Source organism: Carcharhinus amblyrhynchos, chromosome 27 (assembly GCF_965287045.1).
Source record: "Carcharhinus amblyrhynchos chromosome 27, sCarAmb.v2.hapA, whole genome shotgun sequence".
Lineage (NCBI taxonomy): Eukaryota > Metazoa > Chordata > Chondrichthyes > Carcharhiniformes > Carcharhinidae > Carcharhinus > Carcharhinus amblyrhynchos.
The window spans coordinates 5,806,483-5,833,040 of NC_137350.1; the positions used below are offsets into that span (position 1 = coordinate 5,806,483).

Sequence of the window (26,558 nt, forward strand, 5' to 3'; positions counted from 1 at the left end):
TGTGATTCCCAGGTATGATTCACTCCTCTGTTCACTCACAGAATGAGTCACTGGAGCGTCAGCTGCGTGAGATGGAGGATCGTTTCAGTTTTGAAACAAATAACTACCAGGACACCATTAGCCAATTAGAGAGTGACATCCAAAACCTGAAGGAGGAGATGGCCCGTCACCTTCAGGCCTATCAGGACCTGCTCAATGTCAAGTTGGCTCTAGACATTGAGATCGCCACCTACAGGAAATTGCTGGAGGGAGAGGAGAGCAGGTAAGTATTGTGTCAGAATGATGGAGAGGCACTAATCAGTCACGAGGGATTAAACATATTGTGGGCTCGTTTATTAATTCTAAGCACATGTGAACAGATATAATTGGGTAGAAAGCTTCAAGACATCAGAGCTGCAGAGCTGTGTGTCTGTGCTCTGCTCCAGGTGAAAGTAAAACTGAGGGTGAATTGCATGACACCACTCTCATTCTAGTGATGTCATGTTGCTATCCCTTAAAGACATGTTTCAACATTCCCCTTTCCTTTCAAAGATACTTCTCCCCTTTCCAAAGAAGTTTAACTATTTATAAGACATCCATGTAATCAGGCCTCGGTCCATTCCATCCGGGCCTCCGTCCATTCCAGCCAGACCCCTGTCCATTCCAGCCGGGCCTCCGTCCATTCCATCCGGGCCTCCGTCCATTCCATCCGGGCCTCCGTCCATTCCAGCCAGACCCCTGTCCATTCCAGCCGGGCCTCCGTCCATTCCATCCGGGCCTCCGTCCATTCCAGCCGGGCCTCCGTCCATTCCAGCCGGGCCTCCGTCCATTCCAGCCAGACCCCTGTCCATTCCAGCCGGGCCTCCGTCCATTCCATCCGGGCCTCCGTCCATTCCAGCCGGGCCTCCGTCCATTCCAGCCAGACCCCTGTCCATTCCAGCCGGGCCTCCGTCCATTCCATCCGGGCCTCCATCCATTCCATCCGGGCCTCCGTCCATTCCAGCCGGGCCTCCGTCCATTCCAGCCAGACCCCTGTCCATTCCAGCCGGGCCTCCGTCCATTCCAGCCGGGCCTCCGTCCATTCCATCCGGGCCTCCGTCCATTCCATCCGGGCCTCCGTCCATTCCAGCCAGGCCTCAGTCTGTCCATCCTAAAGGAATGGTCTAAGACAGTGAAGACCAGGAGAATATCCAGAATAATTCCAGAGTAGGTTACCCCCTTGTTATCAATTTCAGTGTTTTGCTAATGGTGCCTGGCAGTACGTCACCAATAGCAACCACATGAGCGCATCCTGCTAGCGATCCGGTCACAGTGAATGGGTGACTATCCCTGGTTAGGCTGATTGACCAAGCTAAATTGCCCCTTAGGGTCAGGAGGATTAGCAGGGTAAATGCATAGGGTTACAGGGATAGGACCTGGTTGGGATTGTTGTCAGTGCAGGCTTGATGGGCCAAATGGCCTCCTTCTTTAGGGTTTCTGTGATTCTAAAAAAAATATCCTTTACAAAGCCAAAATCATTCTCCTTTAACAGGTTTCCTGCTTTGAAGGACATTAGTGAACCAGTTGGGTTCCACAATCAACAGTGTCATGGTCACAGTTACTGATATATTTCCACATGTTTTGATTGAATTCTCCCACCTCATGTACTAATGATATAACCACTGCGCTATCATACAGGAGCCCTGACTCCATAGGAGCCGGAGACTCCTCCTTCTCATCCTCATTCCAGGAAGTATACTTCCCACTCTCCTGAACTAAATCCTCTGGGACACACTTCAACACCTCACCCCTACAACCACTCAAACGCCCCCCCCCCGTCCCTGACTGAGTCAGTGCCCACTCAGTAACCATGGTAAAGTGCTCTGAGACACCTGCCTGTGTCGAATGATCTCAATGTTGCTGTAAAGAGTTGCTCCGACACCCTGGTAGAACATAGAACATTCCAGCGCAGTACAGGCCCTTCGGCCCACAATGTTGCACCGACCAGTGGAACCAATCTAATGACCCTCTAACCTAAACTATTCCAATGTTATCTATATGCCTATCCACTGACCATTTGAACGCCCTTAAAGTTGGCGAGTCCACAACTGCTGCAGGCAGGGCATTCCACACCCTTACTACCCTCTGAGTAAAGAACCTACCTCTGACATCGTCCTATAATTACCACCCCTCAATTTAAAGCTATGTCCCCTCGTGTTAGCCATCACCATCCGAGGAAAAAGGCTCTCACTATCCACCCTATCTAATCTTCTGATCATCTTGTATGCCTCAATTAGGTCACCTGTTAACCTTCTTCTCTCTAACGAAAATAACCTCAAGTCCCTCAGCCTTTTCTCATAAGACCTTCCCACCACACCAGGCAACATCCTGGTAAACCTCCTTTGCACCCTTTCCAATGCCTCCACATCTTTCTTATAATGCGGCGACCAGAACTGTACGCAATACTCCAAGTGCGGCCGCACCAGAGTTTTGTACAGTTGCAACATGACCTCACGGCTCCGAAATTCAATCCCTCTACCAATAAAAGCTAACACACCGTACGCCTTCTTAACAACCTTATCAACCTGGGTGCCAACTTTCAGGGATCTATGCACATGTACCCCGAGATCTCTCTGCTCGTCGACACTACCAAGAGTCCTTCCATTAGCCCTATATTCTGTACTCCTGTTACTCTTACCAAAGTGAATCACCTCACACTCTTCCGCATTAAACTCCATTTGCCACCTCTCAGCCCAGCTCTGCAGCTGATAATGGATGTCTGCTTGTTTACAGAATCTCGATGCCTGTCCAGAGCTTCTCATCACTGCACATCCGAGGTAAGTGTGGGCAACAACAAACTGCGTTAATATAGCACCTTTTTAATATCTCAACGTGCTTCACAGGCAACATCTGACACAGATCCAAGGAGCAATCAAGGACAGGTGACAATTGGCCAAAGACGGTGGGTTTCAAGGAGCATCTTAAAGGGGGAAAGTGAGGCCGTGAGGTTTAGTGACAGGAGAGGAGAGCTTAGGCCACGAATAGTTTGTCTCTGAAACAGTAAGCAATAAATTCAAGTGTTAATTAAAACAGTCCACTTCATCAATAACACTGCTATATCTGTAAACCCTTGTATTCATTCACAATCGTTAACTAGAAAGAGTTCATTTTATAACAGCCATTTCATTGGGAGACATTTTTTCTCAAGATCAGGTCTGACATCAGGTGTGGTGTAGCTTAACTTGAGATCTTCATTTTGAGGGTTCAGGGTTAGGGTCCAGGTTGAGGGTTCGGGGTTAGGGTCACGGTGAGGGTTCGGGGTTAGGGTCACGGTGAAGGTTCGGGGTTAGGGTCACGGTGAGGGTTCGGGGTTAGGGTCACGGTCAGGGTTCAGGGTTAGGGTCACGGTCAGGGTTCAGGGTTAGGGTCACGGTAAGGGTTCGGGGTTAGGGTCACGGTGAGGGTTCAGGGTTAGGGTCACGGTGAGGGTTCGGGGTTAGGGTCACGGTGAGGGTTCGGGGTTAGGGTCACGGTGAGGGGTCAGGGTTAGGGTCACGGTGAGGGTTCGGGGTTAGGGTCACGGTGAGGGTTCAGGGTTAGGGTCACGGTGAGGGGTCAGGGTTAGGGTCACGGTGAGGGGTCAGGGTTAGGGTCACGGTGAGGGGCCAGGGTTAGGGTCACGGTGAGGGTTCGGGGTTAGGGTCACAGTGAGGGTTCAGGGTTAGGATCACGGTGAGGGGTCAGGGTTAGGGTCACGGTGAGGGGCCAGGGTTAGGGTCACGGTGAGGGGCCAGGGTTAGGGTCAGGTTGAGGGTTCGGGGTTAGGGTCACGGTGAGGGTTCGGGGTTAGGGTCACGGTGAGGGTTCGGGGTTAGGGTCACTTTGAGGGTTCGGGGTTAGGGTCACGGTGAGGGTTCGGGGTTAGGGTCACTTTGAGGGTTCGGGGTTAGGGTCACGGTGAGGGTTCGGGGTTAGGGTCACTTTGAGGGTTCGGGGTTAGGGTCACGGTGAGGGTTCGGGGTTAGGGTCACTTTGAGGGTTCGGGGTTAGGGTCACGGTGAGGGGCTGGGGCAAGGGTCACGGTGAGGGGTCGGGGTTGGGGTCACGGTGAGGGGCTGGGGCAAGGGTCACGGTGAGGGGTCGGGGTTAGGGTCAGGGTGAGGGGTCAGGGTTAGGGTCAGGTTGAGGGGTCGGGGTTAGGGTCAGGTTGAGGGGTCGGGGTTAGGGTCAGGGTGAGGGGTCGGGGTTAGGGTCAGGGTGAGGGGTCGGGGTTAGGGTCACAGTGAGGGGTCGGGGTTAGGGTCAGGTTGAGGGGTCGGGGTTAGGGTCAGGTTGAGGGGCCGAGGTTAGGGTCAGGTTGAGGGGCCGGGGTTAGGGTCAGATTGAGGGGTCGGGGTTAGGGTCACAGTGAGGGGTCAGGGTTAGGGTCAGGTTGAGGGGTCGGGGTTAGGGTCAGGTTGAGGGGTCGGGGTTGGGGTCACGGTGAGGGGCCGGGGTTAGGGTCAGGTTGAGGGGTCGGGGTTGGGGTCACGGTGAGGGGTCGGGGTTAGGGTCAGGGTGAGGGGTCGGGGTTAGGGTCAGGGTGAGGGGTCGGGGTTAGGGTCACGGTGAGGGGTCGGGGTTAGGGTCAGGGTGAGGGGTCGGGGTTAGGGTCAGAGTGAGGGGTCGGGGTTAGGGTCAGGTTGAGGGGTCGGGGTTAGGGTCAGATTGAGGGGTCGGGGTTAGGGTCAGGGTGAGGGGTCGGGGTTAGGGTCAGATTGAGGGGTCGGGGTTAGGGTCAGGGTGAGGGGTCGGGGTTAGGGTCACGGTGAGGGGTCGGGGTTAGGGTCAGGGTGAGGGGTTGGGGTTAGGGTCACGGTGAGGGGTCGGGGTTGGGGTCAGGGTGAGGGGTCGGGGTTAGGGTCACGGTGAGGGGTCGGGGTTAGGGTCACGGTGAGGGGTCGGGGTTGGGGTCACGGTGAGGGGTCGGGGTTAGGGTCACGGTGAGGGGTCGGGGTTAGGGTCAGATTGAGGGGTCGGGGTTGGGGTCAGGGTGAGGGGTCGGGGTTAGGGTCAGATTGAGGGGTCGGGGTTAGGGTCACGGTGAGGGGTCGGGGTTGGGGTCACGGTGAGAGGTCGGGGTTGGGGTCACAGTGAGGGGTCGGGGTTGGAATCAGATTCATTGGATGAGATTGTCCTGTCCCAGCCACCACAGGAACGGTCACGGGTGAGGATTTGATGGAACAACATAAGACCCATTGACTTTGGGCAGGATTTTCTGGTCCTGTGGCAGACGGGATTGGGAATTCCTGTCCCATTTCGGAAAGCGGCTCTTCAGTGCTCTGAACAATGACCCGTTTCCTGTGGTGAATTGCAAACCGGGCTCAGCAGTAACCATTGCTTCTAATTCTGGTGCTGCTGAGGAATGGCTGGGTGTCACAAAGGCTTGTTGTGCTGACCACCACACCTCACAAACACTTTAGTGCTGCAGTTCCAAATTTCATGCTTCCTTTTGCTTTTATTTCCATTCGATTTTTCACTTCTTAATTACGTCAACAAATATGTTGACCATCAGCTCCGTGGAATATCTCAGAAAGACGTTTGCTCATAGGATGTACAAAGCTGAGACTCGCTGGAGGCTTTCCAGTAATCAAGTGAGGGGTCACTCTGTAATTGTATATCGAAGGTCATAAAGCTCTTCCTTCCATGATTTGCTGGCAGCTGAATGTATCACTTTGTCAAGATATGCAAAAATCTCTCAAATTCTCCATTAGCTCGTGGCCAACAGGGTGTGATTTTCCCATGAAAGCTCATGAATTTCCTGAACTCTTTGCCATTGAATGTCGATCTGTTATCACTTCTGTTTAAGGATTCCAAACAAGCTGAAAATCTGGTCGAACATTGAGATAATTGCTTTTGTTGAAGTTTGCGGTACGATGTCCTTACGAGGAATCTGCTGTGGTCATCTGATAACAAGCAGGAGTTCAGCAGTGTGAAAGTCTGTGGAAAGGAGACTAATCTCAGTCTGTGCTCCTGATCCTCAGACATATTGAGAGGATCATGAGAGTTCGGCATTGTGGTTGTTTGACGTGAAGATTCTGTCTCCTACCTTGCCATCAATCCATGGGAACCATCCCCTTCCCCTGAAGATTTGTTTGACTTTGAGAATTTCCTGGTGATCTCATGTATTTTCCAAACAGATTCCCTGAATGATTGTGAAATAAAAGTGCAGATGTTGTATAACAGCAGACCAGATGCTGTAACATTGAACTTATTCTGAACACTGTGAAGATCTTGCAGTGTGTGTGAGCTGTTTTGTTTTTAACGCTCTCTCTCAAAGCATCTTTCTTGTGATTCCATCGCTGCCATACATCATCTCATCTTATCTTGTTGCTGCTTTGATGTCAGCTAGTTTTAAAGACTACAGCACTGCATTTAGCTTCATGGAGTTAAGATGCTCTTCACAGCTCATGGGATGATAATTCAAAGGCCTGATCGTGCCTGACTGATACTCAACGCGGAAATTGGACTCTTGCTGTGTGACTTATCAATGCTGTATTCGAATAGCTGGCGTGCTGTGTGGATTATTGAACCTTACAAATGGTCTTTGATTGCTTAATACTTCAAACTTGCTTTCATACAAATTGTGATGAAAGTGTGAGATAGCCAACGTAATTGAGAGTGCTTCTCTCTCTGTTTGTGAATAAGTTTGCTGTCTGGGTGTTAGTGATGGGTTAATGTGTGACGTACACCACCCTCTGTTGGTGCAATTTTGTCAGATCATATAAGAGAGTCAAATTAGATCATAGGTCAGGAATGATACTGTTACAGTACTTGATGAGCCTTAGACTTCCTGCACCTGGTGCCATCCACAGTGTTTGCAATAGTTTCAACTCACGTGGGTCAGGCAATACAGCATGGCTAAAGATTTCCATTTAGCAGGCACCTTTCCTTGTTCAAGTTGAGGTTACGTTCTCTCAGACATTGTGATTAGGTTATAAGTTGACTTGCAGTGTGACCGTAGATGAAATGTCATCACTGATGTTTAGCATGGCCTCCAGTGTTTGAGGTACAGATGGAACCATGTGCTGAAATAGAATCCTACAGTGCAGAAAGAGGCCATTCGGCCCATTGAGCCTGCACCAACAACAATCCCACCCAGGCTCTACCTCTGTAACCCTCGCTAGTCCCCCTGACACTAAGGGTCAATTTAGCATGGCCAACCAACCTAACCCGCACATCTTTGGACTGTGGGAGGAAATCGGAGCACTCGGAGGAAACCCACGCAGACATGGGGAGAACGTGCACAGACAGTGACCCAAGCCAGGAGTCGAACCTGGGTTCCTGGTGCTGCGAGGCAGCAGTGCTGGCCACTGCATGACGGTCAAAATGTCAGCATGGTGGCACAGTGGTGAGCACTGCTGCCCCACAGCGCCAGGGAGCCGAGTTCAATTCCAGCCTTGGGTTGCTGTCTGTGCGGAGTCTGCACCTTCTCCTCATGTCTGCGTGGGTTTCCTCCTGGTGCTTCAGTTTCCTTCCACAGTCCAAAAGACTTGCTGGTTAGGTGCGTTGTTGCTAAAGTCCCCCTCAGTGCCCCCGGACAGGCATCAGAGTGTGGCGACTAGGGAATTTTCACAGTAACTTCATTGCAGTGTTAATGTAAGCCTACTTGTGACATTAATTAGTAAACTTTAACCTAAGTTTAGTGGCGTGTCCATCTCCATTCACTTGATCTCTGATGTCATTTCATTGTCAGTCTCAGGTGTCTTTTTTGTTGTCTAGCTTTGTTTGGTGACTGCCAGTACAGACACAATGAGCCAAAGAGCCTCTAGGACTCTATATCTCGATAGAACCTTCTCTGAAGGTTCACCAGGCTGATACCGGAGATGAGGGGGTTAGCTTATGAGGAGAGATTAAATAGACTGGGCCTGTACTCATTGGAGTTTAGAAGACTGAGGGGGGATATTATAGATACTTACAAGATAATGAAGGGGATGGATAGGGTAGAGGTAGAGAGATTCTTCCCGCTTAGAAAGGAAACCAGAACTAGAGGGCACAGCCTCAAAATAAGGGGGGGGACAGTTTAGAACAGAGTTGAGGAGGAACTTCTTCATTCAGAGGGTGAGTACATCTCCGGAATTCTCTGCCCATTGAAGTGGTGGAGGCTACCTCACTGAATATGTTTAAGTCACGGGTAGATAGGTTTCTGATCGATAAGGGTTATGGGGAGCAGGTGGGAAAGTGGAACTGATCCATTTCAGGTCAGCCATGATCTTATTGAATGGCGGGGCAGGCTCGAGGGGCTAGATGGCCTACTCCTGCTCCTATTTCTTATGTTCTTATGTCAACACAAATTTCTAATCTGCCTCACTTCTGGCCTGTTGTCAACACATAGGGGTGAGACCCGAGGCAGAAGCTCATCAGCAACTTTCGCAGTCATGCCAAAGGTCAGGCTGAAATTGCTGAACCAGGAAACAGGAAACATTATTCATCGCCAGCGAGGCACATTGTTCACCTGCAGCTTCTGATATCAATCAGCACAATTCGAGAATGTTCTTGGCACGTGTAGGAATCACATGTGCGACTGCGATCCGGTTCAGATCTGCTGATAAGCATGTCACATTCCAGATATGACATAGCATGCAGTGTTCATTCTACTACCTTGGAAAGAGATTGGACTTTCAACAGTCCTGGGAACTTTCAGTGCTTTGTCATTGTTGTAAGGGAAGCTTTTCGCACTCCCTGGTTTGTAGAGAGTGGAGCAGTTCTGAAGTCTACTGACCCATTTCTATTCCCATAACATCGAGAGACACTCCTGTATCTACGTGTCTGAAAGGCAGCACATTTGAAGTTATCTGCTCCTACATTGGCGACATTCCTTTGGCACAGCCTCAAGATAAAGGGGGGGGTGCGGTTTAGAACGGAGTTGAGGAGGAACTTCTTCACTCAAAGGGTGGTGAATCTCTGGAATTCTCTGCCCGTTGAAGTGGTGGAGGCTGCCTCGATAAATATTTTTAAGAAGCGGGTTGATGGGTTTTTGATAAGAGAGGGGATTAAGGGTTATGGGGAGAGGGCGGGAATGTGGAACTGAGCCACGACAGATCACCCATGATCTTATTGAATGGCGGGGCAGGCTCGAAGGGCTAGATGGCCTACTCCTGCTCCTATTTCTTATGTTCTTATGTTCTTTTGTTGGCACCCTCCTGTTGGTATTGGTGTCAATAGTTCATTTGTCTGTTGGGGGACAAGCTTGGGCCAATTGGATGAGTTTGCCATTGGCTTTATGCTGTTTACCAGAAGCAGAGCTTTCTGTCCAGTCTGAGTAATCACCGCCACGGGGGGAAACGTTCTTTGGACAGGTTGCAACTCTGTGATCAAGAAGGCGAATGGAATGTTGGCCTTTATAGCGAGGGGGACAGAATATAAAAGGAGGGAGGTCTTGCTGCAACTGTACAGGGCACTGGTGAGGCCGCAGCTGGAGTACTGTGTGCAGTTTTGGTCGCCGCACTTGCGGAAGGATATATTGGCCTTGGAGGGAGTGCAGAGGAGGTTCACTAGGCTGATACCGGAGATGAGGGGGTTAGACTATGAAGAGAGATTAAATAGACTGGGTCTGTACTCATTGGAGTTTAGAAGGATGAGGGGGGATCTTATAGAGACGTATAAGATAATGAAGGGGATGGATAGGGTGGAGGTAGAGAGATTCTTCCCACTTAGAAAGGACAGCAGGACTAGAGGGCACAGCCTCAAGATAAGGGGGGGCAGTTTAGGTCAGAGTTGAGGAGGAACTTCTTCACTCAAAGGGTGGTGAATCTCTGGAATTCTCTGCCCATTGAAGTGGTGGAGGCTACCTCGCTAAATATATTTAAGTCACGGGTAGATAGGTTTTTGATAGACAGGGGATTAAGGGTTATGGGGAGAAAGCGGGAAAGTGGAACTGATCCACTTCAGATCAGCCATGATCTTATTGAATGGCGGGGCAGGCTCGAAGGGCTAGATGGCCTACTCCTGCTCCTATTTCTTATGTTCTTATGTCTGTGAGAGGATTGTAGCTGTTTTGTAGGTGATTTCTTGGCACCCAATGATAAACAGTGTTCACAGGAATAGGATAGTTACTGCTGTCAGCCTCAACTTCAGTAGCACTCAGGAGTGGCAGTGACCTTGCTAATCCCGCAATTCCGAGAACTTTCCTTCTTTCTGCTTCTTGTTATGGTGAGCGGGCGGGTAAGTGGACCTGAGTCCACAAAAGATCAGCCATGATTTTATTGAATGGTGGAGCAGGCCCGAGGGGCCAGATGCTGACTCCTGGTTCTTATGTTCTTGGTATTGTTAACTTGAATCAAACTTCAATTACTTGTGCACTGATGAAGGCTCATCCAGACTCAAAACTTCAGCTCTATTCTCTCTCCATAAATGCTGTCAGATCTGCTGAGATTTTCCAGCATTTTTCTGTTTTCGTTTTGATTACTTGTGTTTTGATTTCTATTTTGATATCAGGTGGCATGGTGGAACAGTGATTAGCACTGCTGTCTCACAGCGCCAGGGACCTGGGTAGAATTCTGGCCTTGGGTGACTGTAGAGTCTGCACATTCCCCCCATGTCTGTGTGGGCTGCGTCCAGATGCTCCAGTTTCCTCCCACAGTCCAAAGATGTACAGGTTAGGTGGATTGGCCATGCTAAATTGCCCCTTAGTGTCCAAAGATGTATAGGTTAGGGTGGATTGACCATGCTAAATTGCCCCTTAGTGTCCAAAGATGTACAGGTTAGGTGGATTGGCCATGCTAAATTGCCCCTTAGTGTCCAAAGATGTATAGGTTAGGTGGATTGGCCATGCTAAATTGCCCCTTAGTGTCCAAAGATGTACAGGTTAGGTGGATTGGCCATGCTAAATTGCCCTTTCGTGTCCAAAGATGTATAGGTTAGGGTGGATTGACCATGCTAAATTGCCCCTTAGTGTCCAAAGATGTGCAGGTTAGGTGGATTGGCCATGCTAAATTACCCCTTAGTGTCCAAAGATGTATAGGTTAGGGTGGATTGACCATGCAAAATTGCTCCTTAGCGTCCAAAGATGTACAGGTTAGGTGGATTGGCCATGCTAAATTGCCTCTTAATGTCCAAAGATGTGTAAGATAGGGAGATTAGTCATGGTAAATGCAAGGGACTACAGAAATAGGGTGGAGGGGTGGGCCAGGGTAAGATGCTCCTTCAGAGAGTCGGTGCAGATTTGATGGGCCGAATGGCCTCCTTCTACACTGTAGGGATTCTATGGTTCTGTATTCAACATCACCAAATTGACATTTGGTTGCTAGTTGCCTCAATTATTGGTCAATTGTCTCACTTGCTTCTTGATTAGCTCATTGGAAGCCAGTTGTTTCAGATGTTGTATTTCCTTGGTTGTGGATTGGGTCATGAATTCCTTTTTGGCTGAATTTTGCTCAAGAATGTCTCAAAAATCTTCAAGTTCTTCATCCCCAGAGTGGAGAAAGAAGACCTTTTCCCTTTCGTTAGATGCTGAAAACCTTGATCCAAAAGGTACGTTTTAAGAAATGACTTAATAGAGGTAGGAGAGTTGGGAATGTATAAAGCGGGAATTCCAGAGTTTAGGGCCTCCAGGCATGGCTAATCATGTGATTGAAATTAGGAATGCTCTATAGGCCAGTGTTGGCAGAGTGTCTATGGGATTGTGGGGTTCACAGAGAAAGAGAGGAGAGTGGCTGTGAAAACGAAGATATAAATTCTAAAACCAAGGTTGCTGACCAGGATACATTGCGAGTGGAGGAGAAATTAGTTAGCAGGATATCGATGGGAGTTAGGACACAGGCAGCAGAGCTTCTGATGATCTTATTGATGATCTCTTTACAGAGATTAGAACATGGGAGAGGTAGCCAGGCAAGGTTAAGTCTAGAGGTAACACATGGCAGTTAGACTGAGGCTTGGCCAATATCCGATAATGTTACAATGGGAAGTATGTGCGGTTGAAAGTTCATATTGTGGTCAAAGCCCTAAATTTCCTTCCCTAAGAAACATTCCTGAAGCAGATGTGTTTTTACAATAATGTCATCATGGTCATCATCAGACTTTTAATCCCAAATTCTTATTGGATTCAAATTTCACCATCTTCCTTGGTGGGTTTTGAACCTTGGTCCCCAGAGAATTGCCCTGGCACCCTGGATTACTATTCTACTGTCAAAACCAGTATACCTTTGCCTCCCCTTACCCACGACTCCCATTACTTCACCTGTGCTGGGGGATATCAAACTCCTCCTCCACTCTGGTTCAACTGAGTACTTTGCCAGAGGCAGGTGTATTGGGGCTGTATGCGGGGTTTGGGGTGGAGGAGGGGTTGGGTGGACTATACCACATGGTGAAGCCACCAGGCTCGGGGAGGTGGGATGTCCCTCCTGTTCAGGCAGCCTTTGCCCAATGGAGATGCAAAGGAAATGGTCATCCCTGCAGGTTGCCCCCTCCCCCAACCTCCTGGCTGTGCACCAACCCCTCACAAGAGCCTACCTACATGGCCACAATTAGACCACCCCACTTATTATCTGGTCTCCATCACTGTCCATCAGGGACTGACTGCATTTCAAGCAGTGGCCACCACTCCTTGGGGGGGCACTGTTGGGACTGGACAGCCATCTGGTTAACATATTTCAAACGTAAAATCTGGCCAAGGCTTCCAAGGCCAACAAAGGTGGACTCATCCCAACATCCCAACTCATCCCAATTGTCCCTGAATTGGATCTCCCTTAATCTGGCGCATGTATAATTCCCTAAATTTGCACCCCTTTATTGTGGAGTCCACTAGAGGTAGACAAAAGCATCGTCGGTTGAAGAAAGACTTGAATAAGGCACTCAGTGAGTGTTAAAATGGGCGGCGCGGGCTTGTAGGGCTGTTCTTTGTTCTTTTCAGTCGGAGGGTGGGACTACTATGTCTGGAAAAAATCTTTGCTAGTTTCTGAAGGGTTTGGTTCCAATTCAGAATGTTGTCAGGCAGAGGGACGGAGTCAGTTGCTATGAAGTGGAGTTTATGATAGGGATCCATGAGTTCTGTCTCGTCAATATCTAATGGGAGTACATTTTTTACCCTTCTGATATTGGAGATCAAGTAACAGCTCAGAGTCAGAGAAATGACCAAGTGTTTGTAGGGAGATAGGGACGGAATTTTCTCATCCCGCCAACCACGGGAATGGTAGCAGGTAAGGGGGTGGACCAAGGAAAGATCCATTGGCTTTGTGCTTTTGGGCGAGTGCAGCCAGGAATTCTGCCTATCAAGTTTTACGGCACAGAAAGAGGTTCTCCACACAGATCCAGAGAGGCTGTTGTGTACATGAGCGATCTTAAACAAAGTGTCTGGTGCTGAACCAGTGCCCAACCACAGGATAATTTTAAAAAGTACCTGGTTCCACACTTTAAGTTGCAGGGCTATGAGCCAGGTGCAGGAAGGTGGGTTTAGGAAGGACACTTGAGTGTCATTGGGTTGGCATGAACAAAATGGGCTGAATGGCCTCCTTCTGTGCTGTAACTTTTCTATGGTTCTACGATGGTGTGTGTGTGACGGTATCAGTGTGTATAAGGGTGTGTGTGTGTGTCAGTGTGTGTGTCTGTGTGTGTAAGGGTGTGTGTGTGTCAGGGTGTGTGTGATGTCGAGGGTGATGTGCTTCCACATTAAAGGTGAGCTCTCAAGGTGAGTGAGAAGTTCAATGTGAATGACAGTCTGTGTGCCAGGTTGGGCAGACAGTGGGTGGAGGAGCGGGTGTGTGGGTTGCCACGTGCTCCTTTTAGCTTATTCAAGGAAGCTTTGAGGGTGTCCTTGAAACATATCCTTTGTCCTCCTGGGGTTCCCTTGCCGTGTCAAGGGCAGTTTGTTTCAGTCGTCTTGTGTCAAGTGTGTGAACGATGTGCCCCTACCCAGCAGGGTTGGTCGAGTGTTGTCAATGCCCCGATGCTGAGCGAGAACACTGACTTTGGAGCACTTATCCAGACAATGCGTTTGCAGGATCTTGTGGGGACAGCACTGGGTGGAAATTCTCCAGGGTTTTGAGGTACCTGCTGTGCAGGGTCCCACCTCCGAGCAATATGGGAGGACGAGTATCATTACTGCTCTGTAGACCATGAGCTTGGTGCTGGGTCTGAGATCCTGATCCACAAACGCTCTCTCCCTCAGGTAACTGAAGGCTGTGCTAAATTGCATCATCGACAATGGTCCACACAACTGGTTATATATTACTCTCAAGCAGAAATACACAACATATTAAAAATGTTTGACAGTATAACAGGAAATTATAAAATATCAAACTGTCCATACAAAGAGAAGTGAATGTAACCTTTATCTCCTGAAGGACCGATGATAAATAGGCAGTTTCATTAAAGGAAATTTTTGCTTTAAAACACTTTAAGTAATCCAGTTAAATCTGGAGAGGAAAGGCTCGCTCCAGTTGTTACCAAAGACATTCAAGTCTGTGGCTTGGATTTCTGATAATGAAGGGGATATGGTGGGGGGGTGGGGGAGCGTGGGGGTTTGGATTAGCGGGCGGAGTGAGCCCGACCACTCCCACCCAGTGGGATATTACACCCCACTGAGGCAAACAGTAATGCCAGTGGCACACAGTGTTCTCTGGGGGCAGGGGGGGAGACATCACCGTGGCAGCGGTTTTACTGGGAAAGCAGGGTACTTGGAGAGGGTTTGATTTTTTTAAAAATCGGTAACAACCAAGATGTTGTTTGGAATGAGCAGCCAGAGGCCAAGATAGTTGAGAGCTTGTGATTTGAGGGTGAGATTTTTCCAGGTTCGGAACAGAATAAAAATGGTGGGGGGAGCAGAACATGGATAGAAAGTGATACAAGGAAATGATCAGAGTCATAGAGATATACAGCATGCAAACAGGCCCTTCGGCCCAACTTGTCCATGCCGACCATGTTTCCTAAACTGAACTAGTCCCACTTGCCTGTGTTTGGCCCATATTCCTCTAAACCTGTCCAAATGTCCTTTCAATGTTGTAATTGTATCCACCTCTACCTCCTCTGGCAGCTCATTCCATAGTAAGAAGTCTAACAACACCAGGTTTAAGTCCAACCCATTTATTTGATAGTAAACTCACAAGCTTTCGGGCTTTGCCCCTTTGTCAGGTGAATGGAGAGTTCTGGCCTCAGACAGAGCATATAACAGTGCAGACAGTTTACAGATTACTGATTAGAATGCGAATCTTTACAACTAACCTGCTGTTCAAGTCTTAAAGTGGCCAACAATGTGAGTGGAAGGAGCATTGAGCACAGGTTAAAGAGATGTGTATTGTCTCCAGACAGGACAGTGAGTGAGGTTTTGCAAACCCAGGCAAGTCACGGGGGTTACAGATAGTGCGACATGAACCCAAGATCCCAGTTGAGGCCGTCCTCATGTGTGCGGAACTTGGCTATCAGTCTCTGTTCAGCGACTCTGCGCTGTCGTGTGTCGTGAAGGCCGCCTTGGAGAATGCTTACCCGAAGGTCAGACACACGACAGCGCAGAGTCGCTGAGCAGAGACTGATAGCCAAGTTCCGCACACATGAGGACGGTGTCAACAGGGATCTTGGGTTCATGTCGCACTATCTGTAACCCCCGTGACTTGCCTGGGTTTGCAAAACCTCACTTACTGTCCTGTCTGGAGACAATACACATCCCTTTAACCTGGAGCTTAACGCTCCTTCCACTCACATTGTCGGCCACTTTAAGACTTGAACAGCAGGTTAGGTGTAAAGACTCGCATTCTAATCAGTAATCTGTAAACTGTCTGCGCTGTTATATTCTCTGTCTGAGGACAGAACTCTCCATTCACCTGACGAAGGGGCAAACCCCAAAGCTTGCAAGTTTACTATCAAATAAATCGGTTGGACTTAAACCTGGTGTTGTCAGACTTCTTACTGTGTTTACCCCAGTCCAATGCCGGCATCTCCACATCATGAGCTTGTTCCATACACACACCACCCTCTGTGAAAAAGTTGCCCCTCAGGTCCCTTTTAAAACTTTCCCCTCTCAACTTAAACATATTGCCGTCTGGTTTTGGACTCCCCTACCCTGAGGAAAAGACCTTGGCTATTCACCTTATCTTTGCTCCTCGTGATTTTATAAAGCTCCATAAGATTACCTTTCATCCTCCTACACTCCAGGGGAAGATGTTCCAACCTATCCCGTCTCTCCTTATAGTTCAAACCTTCCAACCTCGGTAACATCCTTGTAAATCTTTTTTTGCACCCTTTCCAGTTTAATAACATCCTTCTTATAGCAGGGTGACCAGAATTGTACACAGTACTCCAAATGTGGCCTTACCAATGAATTGTACAGTTGTAACATAATATCCCAACTCCTGTACTCAATGTTCTGACTGATGAAGGCAAGTGTGCCAAATGTCTTCTTCACCACTCTGTCTATCTGTGACGCTAATTTCAAGGAACTATGTACCTCTACCCCTAGGTCTCTCTGTTCAGCAACACTGCCCAGGGCCCTACCATTAACTGTGTAAGTCCTGCCCTGGTCTGTCTTACCAAAATGCAACACCTCACATTTATCTGAATTAAACTCCATCTGCCATTCCTCAGCCCACTGGCCCAGCTGATCAAGATCAGGTTATAGTTTTAGATAACATTCACTGTCCACTACACCACCAATTTTGATGTCATCCACAAATTTAATACGTAGACAACATCTGCCACTTGGCCCTCATCTATTTTCTTGGTCACCCCTTCAAAAAAATTCTCTGAAATTTATAAGGCATGATGGAATGATTAGTAAGATGATGGTGCTGAGGCTGGGGCTGTCTGGGTGGAGAGTTTAAACTAAGGGTGAGATTTCGGGAGGAAAGAGGGGCAGCGGAGAGCGATCAATGGAGCTGTGATAGAGGAATTACCAAAGGTGAGAACTCAGTGAAGAGGCAGAGAGAAGAGAGTGAAGAAGACATCCCTGTGTGGAATATGGAGAGATATTTGTGAGAAAAGTAATTACATTTAGAGATGTGAAGAGTAGAACAAGATGAGATACTCAGAGGGGAGTTTGCCACTGGAGTAGGAAGACAGGCTCCGGTTTGGTTTAGTGACGGGCTACGTCAGCATTGGGGTTGCCTGGTTGGGGTAGATGGCGAGGGAAAGGTGGCATCAGCCCGCAACCATTCTTTACCTTGGCTGAAACACCAATGGTGTAACTAAGCAGTGAAGGAATGGAGTAACAATCTACCCACCCCTTATCGTCCCCCACCAGCTCCCAGCCCACCCCCAACAAGCTCTCTATCTCTTCCCCTTGGCCCTGTTCACAGTGATAGATCCCACCCCCTACACCCGCCCCCCCCCCCCATGGAGAAGGTGCCTGCTCCTTGTTTCTTGTGTACATCAGTGCCCCATGACTGAATGAACTGTCGTATTGTTTCTGTAGAGACAAGCCTGGAATCGAAAGGCTCCACAGATATTCAAGCAAGAAGGAACATTATGATCAAAACAGTGGAGACCAGGGATGGACAGGTGACGACACTCCTTCCATTCAGTTAGGGGGTGATGGAATCTCTACATCTCTGTCTGGTGCAGCCGGTACTGGTTGGTAATCTAACATTTTGCTCTCCATCGGGCCCCAATAGTGACTGGAACCGAGCTTTAACCAGTTGCTGCCGGACACCAGTCTCAGCAGTGTGAGCCTGGCACTGACGGGTATGAGCTCTGACACTGGCACACACTACTTCATGTACTGGGCTAAGCTGAGCCCGGAATGCCAAGTGGAGACAGACCGTCTGAACCTCCCACTAAACCCAGGAACAACCTCATCCAGAACAGAATATCCCATAGACTAAGATAAAGATATTGATAGCACCTTTCGCAAACTCAGGACATCCCAATATCCTGCTTGGCCAATGAAATAATTTTGTTTTGATGTAGGAAAAAACTGCTTCCAAATTATGCACAGCAAGATCCCACAAACAGCAACGTGAAATAGACTGGATAGTCTCTTCCAGTGAGTTTGGTTAAGGGAAACATATTGGTTGGGATACCCGGAAAAACTCCTCGGTTCTTCCAACACTGTCTGTGGGACCCTGTACAGCGACCTGAGGGGGAAGACAGGGCCTCAGATTAGCCTCTCATCTGAACAATAATGGATAGAAACTTCCGGTAGCAGTGACATGTCGACACTGGGACATGTCTATTTGTCAGCTGGACAACTGACCACGCGCAGTCGCACGGTGACCAGCCAATTAGGTACTCGTGAGCAAGGAGCCAGGCCAATCATGCAGCAGCGATAGACAAGAAGTCAACACTCTTGCTGTTACCTCATGAGGTCAAAGGTCTAGGCGCCAGGTTTAAAGGTCATCGGACAGCCACTCACTCCCTGTATCCAGAAGCATTATTTCCGCTGTCCAAAAGGAAGTTTTGGGAATTGCTGCCACCCCTGCTCCTCCTGCCAACTGGATCCCTGGATCTGCTGGGACCCCTTAGTAAAGTGGCAAATATCCGAGTGCAGACAGGATGCCCCCTTCTGGTTCTGCCCCTTCAGGTTCTGCTCCATGCTGTCCAGGGGCAGTGGGAGGTCCCGTCTCCCAGAATGGCAGCAGGAAGCCCTCCCTCCCTCCCTCCCTCCCTCCTGTCTGAGCATTTTTGAGTAATGACGAGCGTTGACCATACCCTAGCTGGTCTCCTCCCATCCCACCATGGTCAATGTCATCCTGGAGTTCACCACAGAAAAGTGGCTCGTGGACAATCTCTCAGTGACTCTGGACTGAAAGCCATCACCCTCGACCCTCAGTCCATCACTTTTACTCTGCCTTTGGTATTTGAAGGGAATGACATTCCTTTCTGCCTGGTAGGGAGGATGGAATCTGTACTTATCCTGTCTGGTTGGTATTCTAACCCGTCGCTCTCCAACCATGCTCAGTGCTGGCCCCAATATTAACCAAAACTAATCCTGAACCTGTTGCTGCCAATCTCAATAGTGTACAGTGTGAGCCTGGTGTGACCCACCCCCTCACCACTGAGCCTCCCCCGACACTCTGAAACTGCCCTTCGATAACCATGGCCTGATGGGCGTCACCCTCACACGAAGGTACAGCAGTTAACACTGCTGCCTCATAGCGCCAAGGACCCAGATTCGATTCCTGCTTCGAGTGACTGTGTGGAGTTTGCACATTCTCCCCGTGTCTGTGTGGGTTTCCTCCGGCTGCTCTGGTTTCCTCCCAAAGATGTGCTGGTTAGGTTGATTGGCCACATTAAGTTGCCCCTTAGTGTCAGGGTGATTAGCAGGGTAAATACATGGGGTTATGGGGAGGGGGCTTGGGTGGGATTGTTGTCGGTGCAGACTTGATGGGCCGAATGGCCTCCTTCTGCACTGAAAGAATTCTATGATTCTTTGATTCTTGACCCTCTCTCTGTTACCCTCAACTCTCAGGATTTCAACATTGACCTTCCCTGTATCATCCAGTTTCCTCCCTCTGTAAGAACATAAGAAATAGGAGCAGGAGTCGGCCATCTAGCCCTTCGAGCCTGCCCCGCCATTCAATAAGATCATGGCTGATCTGAAGTGGATCAGTTCCACTTTCCCGCTTTCTCCCCATAACCCTTAATTCCCTTGTCTATCAGAGACCTATCTACCCGTGACTTAAATATATTTAGCGAGGTAGCCTCCACCACTTCAACAGGCAGAGAATTCCAGAGATTCACCACCCTTTGAGTGAAGAAGTTCCTCCTCAACTCTGATCTAAACTGCACCCCCCCCTTATTTTGAGGCTGTGCCCTCTAGTCCTGCTATCCTTTCTAAGCGGGAAGAATCTCTCTACCTCTACCCTATCCATCCCCTTCATTATCTTATACGTCTCTATAAGATCCCCCCTCATCCTTCTAAACTCCGAGTACAGACCCAGTCTATTCAATCTCTCCTCATAGGCTAACCCCCTCATCTCCGGTATCAGCCTGGTGAACCTTCTATCAGCCTAGTGAACCTCCTGCCCTTCACAAGCTTCCATCGGGCTCCTTCCCTCAGTCAGGAATGTTCCTTTCCCAGCCAGTCCCCAATCTCAATGCATCAGTGCTCCCATCCTGTGGTTAAACAGCTCCCTATAGTGACTCCAAATCCCTCGGGAAGATGACCTACATATCAGCCTTGGGCAGTGGTGAATCTGGGAAAGGTGTACCTTGTTGCTGATGACTTCACTCTGAAGAGGTCGCTCTTAGTGACTGTGCCTGATATGCAACTTTATTAGAAAGAGGCTCCTGCCGCCATTGTGAAGCTTTATCCACCCTCAGTACTCTGCCAGCTAACCCCAACTGTGTCACCTCACTGAAGGGAAGCCTCCCTGCACAATTCCAACTTCCGGGAGCGCCCCAACATTGCACCCAATGCCTCCGCAGCTGCACGACTGCACAAAGATAGTGATGACCCTCAGACTATCCCCATCCCTGGCCATGCCAGTGGGACCCAGGGTGACCAACTCTCCCAGGGAACATTAATGGACACTCTAACATGAAGGGAGTGGGAGAGGGGGAACTGCCAAAGCTGTGAGATCAGTGGGGGGATGGGAGGGTGGGGTGCCAGGGGTTGCGGGAGAACATAGAACACAGAACATAGAACATAGAACATTACAGCGCAGAACAGGCCCTTCGGCCCACGATGTTGCGCCGACCAGCTTTTAAAAAAAAACACTAACCCACTAATCTAAACCAATCCCATTTTGTCCATAAACCTATCCACAGATCTCTTAAACGCCCCCAAACTAGGCGCATTTACAACTGCAGCTGGCAGGGCATTCCAATCCCTCACCACCCTCTGGGTAAAGAACCTACCCCTGACATCAGTCCTATAACTACCCCCCCTTAATTTAAAGACATGCCCCCTCGTGCTAGCTTTCTCCATCCGAGGAAAAAGGCTATCACTATCCACCCTGTCTAAACCTCTAATCATCTTATATGTTTCAGTAAGGTCCCCTCTTAGCCGCCTTCTTTCCAGCGAAAACAACCCCAAATCTCTCAGTCTCTCCTCATAGGACCTCCCCTCCATACCAGGCAACATCCTGGTAAACCTCCTCTGCACCCTCTCCAAAGCCTCCACGTCCTTCCTGTAATGTGGGGACCAGAACTGCACACAATACTCCAAGTGCGGACGCACCAGAGTTGTGTACAGTTGCATCATGACGCTGCGACTCCTAAATTCAATCCCCCTACCAATAAACGCCAAGACACCGTATGCCTTCTTAACAACCTTATCTACTTGACTCCCAACTTTCAGGGATCTATGTACACATACACCTAGATCCCTCTGCTCATCCACACTATTCAAAGTCCTCCCGTTAGCCCTATACTCAACACGGGAGCGGGGTGGGGGGGGGGGGTGAGAGGTGGCAGGGGAGGAGGGGCAAGGGGGGGCTTGCCAGGGGCTGTGAGAGCGATGGGGGATAGAATCATAGGATCCCCACAGTGCAGAAATAGGCCATTCAGCCCATCGAGCCTGCACTGACAATCCCACCCAAGCCCTATCCCTGTGACCCCACATGTTTACCCTGCTAACCCCCCTGAAGCTAAGGGACCATTTGCTATGGTCGATTCACCTAACCTGCACGTCTTTGGATGTGGGGGAGGGGAGGGTGATTGCAGGGGGTTGTGAGAGCGATGGAGCATGTGGGGGCATGGAGGTGATACGGGTGGTTTTTCCAGGGCTTTGAGGGTGAAGGGGGATGTGGGAGGTGGGGCTTTGGGAGCACGCAAACACTTGGAGAATGGGTACTGCACATATGCAATGTTTAAGCCATTGAATTACAGAATAAACAGCTTCTTGGGATACAGACTACCTATTATAGAAATCATAGAACCCTACAGCGCAGATAGAGGCCCTTCGGCCCATCGAGTCTGCACCGACCACAATCCCACCCAGGCCCTACCCCCTTATCCCCTACATATTTACAAGCTAATCCCTCGAACCTACACATCTCAGGACACTAAGGGGCAATTTTAGCACGGCCAATCAACCTAACCCGCACATCTTTGGACTGTGGGAGGAAACCTGGAGGAAACCCACGCAGACACCAGGAGAATGTGCAAACTCCACACAGACAGTGACCCGAGCCGGGAATCGAACCCAGATCCTCAAACCTGGACCTCAAACATTGGACAATCCCTAAAAATAAGCAAGAGTTGGTCACTCTGGAGAGACTCCCTCTGTGGCGTGGCTGGGATTCGGAAACTCCACAGTCGGTGAGTCAGGGTGGTGAGTCAGGTCATGGTCCTGTCCAATGCCGTGGGTTCATCCCGATTTTAATGAAACACAGTTTACTTGAGATTAAATTGAAATCCAAACGTCCAGAGGAAGTTTTGACAACATCCGTCCCAAACATTTCACCCTCTGATTCTTTTTCTCCCCGTCTATCCGCAGGTAATCAACGAGTCCAGTGCAGAACGCAAGGAGCTGCCCTGAGGGGGTAGTTTGGCCTAGCGGAGCGAGCAGCAGCTTAGTGTGGAGATGCCCCCCCCCCCACCACGTCGGTCGCCCGCTAGTAGATCTAGTGTAGCCATTTGTGGAGTAGGTCAAGGGAAGTAGGAAGTGGAATGCTGGGATTGTGTGGTACATCGAGACAGTGAAAATGGACATAGCTTCATTGAGAAACACATCTAACAAACTCAAGCTTCAAGTGATCTGTGCTGTATTTACAACTATACTGGAGTTTACTTAACTTGGGGTGGTTTGGTTTGATCTCTTGTACTGTAACAGTAAGACTTTTGATAGTTTCTTTTCTTAGTAACTGTAAGCAACTTTGTTTTTGCAAATATTGCGTTTGCTCCTGGCGTTGCTTTTGAATTTTGATTTCAAAGTGCGAAAGGATTCTTGAACCCTCAGTGACTGTGGCAGTATCCCTCCAATGCCCTGTACGCAGAGAGTGAGGAAATGCTCTCCATTCTCCTCTCTGTAACTGCAGAACGTTACTTTCTGATCTTGATCCAGTCTATCGCTGAAACCAAGACTGCAAGTTGCTATGGTAGGATTAGCCATTCCAGCACCCCCCCCCCCACCACCCAGTGTCAGTTTGACCCATGTCCCAGAACAACGGGAAGAATAGAACAAGTTTGATTCTAACAGCTGCATCTCCTGATGTCTGAATACGACTTCACCTATTTTAACCAAACAATGGGAACATTATTTTCCTGACTCTGTGTGACTGACCCCAGTAATATTCTAACAGAGTACAGTACGAAGATTCTTTGTAATTGTATTTTGTGCTGCGTCTAGAAGGCTCATTGCTTTTCTAATGCAAAGATAACAATAAAAGGCTTCGAAATCAGTCAAGTGTTTGAGTTCTTCAGGAATGTGTAGGTGTAAGCTGGACTTGATGGCCTGTCTGATTAAAGCACATATGGTTCAACCTTTTGGCTAAGATCTAGTATCAATATGCTGTGCTTGTTGAAATCATTAGGTTACATTTTAGCTTCATTTGAAGCAATTTTTAAAAGTGGCATCTCGGCTAAGATGCAAATGAGATCAAGCCTTGGAGGAGGAGCTATGCCTACTCCAATCAGCTTGGATCCTGTAGATCAAGCCCAAGAAGGAGGTGAGAACCCTGTCTCGCCAGCTTGGATTGGGAATGTCCCAACTTGTTGGGACTCTGAATTGGACTTGATTAGATTGAATTGGAATAAAAACAAAAAAAAAACTTGTGGTTCAACTACTGCACTTTCTGATTTATCCAATCAATGATGTTGCCATCTGTCTGAGTACAAAAAAAGTGCTGAGACCAGGGACTTATCTCACCCTCTGGAGTTTTGGCTCAAAGACCCGTTCAACAACTTTGGATGACGTAATTTTATCTATTATTGTGTAGGGGAGGCAATGGCCCAGTGGTATTACCCACTAGACTATTAATCCAGAAACTCAGCTAATGTTCTGGGGACCCGGGTTCCAATCCTGCCAAGACAGGTGGTGGAATTTGAATGCATTAGAAAAACATCTGGAATTAAGAATCTACTGATGACAATGAAACCATTGCCGATTGTCGGAAAAGCCCATCTGGTTCACTAACGACTTTTAGGGAAGGAAATCTGCCATCAGGACCTGGTCTGGCCTACATGTGACTCCAGAGCCACAGCAATGTGGTTGATTCTCAACTCCCCTCCGTGGGTAACTAGGGATTGGTAATAAATGCTGTCCAGTCTGCGACGCCCATGTCCCACAAATGAATTGAAGTGTCTTCAATCCCTCACTCGACCTTCACAATCCAAATGTTCCCCTCTCAAGATACAAGCTGCCCAGATCGTTATTTCAAAGCTCTGACTTACTCCCAATAAAAGCATTCATCACCTACCTGGCCCCATCTGGAGTGCCATCGTAGGTTCAGGAGGCAGTGCACCCGTGGGAATAGATTGGAACAAAGCTCCGTCATGGGACTAATGTGGGAAAATCAGAACAAGTTTCATGTAAACTGCAGTTATAAACTCAGACAATAATTTACAGTCTGCCACAGTCTCAATATTTCCTGTATTCTGGACTGAAGTACCCCACAACAACTCTTGGTCTTTGGTCAGATCCCATTTTCTCTCTCTTTTCTTGTGTATTAGATTCTGCCTTTTCTCCTCCGCACTGCCTTGCTCAGGAAGGTCTCTTTTATCCTCGTTCTTATTCATTGCACCCCTCTTTCTGTCTTCCCCCGTGACCTCTCCCCCCCCCACTCTTCCACGTGGTGCTCAGGCTTTAACCATGCTTCTCTTGACCATACATGTACATTCCACTGAGCCTCATGCCATTACATAATGCTATTTCCTTCTACTATTATTCTTATCACAAGACTTTGGCATCTGTTTTCTTTCAGAGGCCCTTTATATTTCGTAAGCGTGGCAGAATGGTTAGCACTGCTGCCTTACAGCGCCAAGGACTCAGGTTCAATTCAGGCCTCGGGCAACTGTCAGTGCAGAGTCTGCACATTCTCCCCATGTTTGCGTGGGTTTCCTCCGGGTGTTCCAGTTTCCTCCCAAAGTCCAAAGCTGTAAGGGTTATGTTGATTGGCCATGCTAAATTGCCCCTTAGTGTCAGGGGAGACTGGCAGGGTAAATAAGTGGAGTTATGGGAATAGGGCCTGGGGGGGATTGTGGTCGGTGCAGACTTGATGGGCCAAAAGGTCTCCTCCTGCACTGTAGGGATTCTATTCACACAGATATTTATTAAAAACAATTCAAATTCACCAACAGACATGGTAGGATTTGAACTCCTGTTTTTGGGATCAAGTTTCTGCTCAAAGACCCATTTAAGTTTCACATCATTGGATAACATAACTATCTATTTCTATGTGATCCCTCGCTCCTCCAGTAAGGTCCTCACAATCACAAAGGTTCCCCTCTGGGGAGGCAAGCCGCCCAGATCATTATCTCAAAAGGACATTACCACTCTGCTACAATGCCCAGCTACACTGGAAGATCTCCGATCGCGCTAATCAGGAAAGATGGTACATCGTTTTTTGCTCAATGCGCCAGTGTGCAAAACCGTTGTTAAAGTGAAAGTGTAAGCTCTGGGAATGATGGAGTCGTGTGGTGGTGAGTTACCAGGTCCGTGTGTGAGGCTGCCAACAGACTGAAAGTTCAGTACAAATTCTCAAGCTCATTTTAATCATGGATAAAGCAACAAACCTGAGCATGCACTAAGATGAGCTTCAGTTACCACAGAGAAGGTAGTCTCGCTGTCCTTCGGCCTCCTGTCGCAATCAGTAATGCAGGGGTGGCAGTGCCAGGCACATGTCTTTCTCTTCAGTGTGTGAGTACACTATTCCTGCTCAGGAAAGAATTCCCCAACATTATGCATTTGGGATTCTGTCTTCATCTTAAAATGTTCCTCCACCACGAGTAGCACTTTGGTTAGCACTGCTGCCTCACAGCTTTAGGGACCTGGATTCGATTCCCGGCTTGGGTCACTATCTGTGTGGAGCTTGCACATTCTCCCCATGTCTGTGTGGGTTTTCTCCAGGTGCTCTGGTTTCCTCCCACACTCCAAAGACATGCTGGTTAGGTACACTGGCCATGCTAAATTCTCCCTCAGTGTACCCAAACGGGTGTGGCAACTAGGGGATTTTCACAGTAACTTCATTGCCGTGTTAATGTAAGCTTACTTGAGCCCCTAATAAATAAACTTTAAAACTTTCAACAAAGTGCAATCAGGCACTCAGACTGGGATTCTTCTCTCTTGCCCGCCACTGGAATTCTAGTGAGGGGGGTGGTGGGGGTCGCTGGGTGGGTGGGGTGGACCACGTGAAGGTCCACTGAAGTCAGGCAGGGGCCTTTGGTTTACAGGCGAGCGCGGCCAGAGAATCCCGCCCTCAGTCTACATTCAACACAAACTCAATTCGGTGGTTGGACATCCTGTCTCTCTGGTGGCCGTGGAATCCTCTGTGAAACGGGTTCGGAGTAGCTTCCTGTTCCCACTCCCCAGAGCATCAACTTGATGAGAATCATTGGCCATCAGAAGAGGGCACCAATCCTCTCTGCCCAGCAATAACCCACAAGAGGAGGGAAGTCTCACCTCAGCTAAAAGTACTGCGGATGCTGGAGATGGCAAATAAAAACAGAAAGTGCTGGAAATACAGCAGCATCTTTGGAGAGAGAAACAGAGTTAATATTTCAAATCAATGAACTATTCTCAACATTCCCTGTTT

The 26,558-nt window shown here is 48.8% G+C and overlaps 1 protein-coding gene across 2 annotated transcripts in view; it reads left to right on the forward strand.

Moving 5' to 3' along the window:
- The window catches only part of gfap (glial fibrillary acidic protein), a 53,840-nt gene extending 30,649 nt beyond the window's left edge, over nt 1–23,191 (forward strand). Inside the window, exons 7-11 of one of the 2 annotated variants that reach the window (XM_080213842.1) lie at nt 42–262; nt 2,752–2,795; nt 11,413–11,469; nt 17,336–17,421; nt 22,304–23,191. In XM_080213842.1, coding sequence (XP_080069968.1) covers nt 42–262; nt 2,752–2,795; nt 11,413–11,469; nt 17,336–17,421; nt 22,304–22,345 — 450 coding nt within the window. In that variant the 3' untranslated portion in view covers nt 22,346–23,191. The remainder of the gene's footprint in view (nt 1–41; nt 263–2,751; nt 2,796–11,412; nt 11,470–17,335; nt 17,422–22,303) is intronic. The other variant, XM_080213843.1, reaches the window with a different exon arrangement.
- Nucleotides 23,192–26,558: the final 3,367 nt, after the last annotated feature.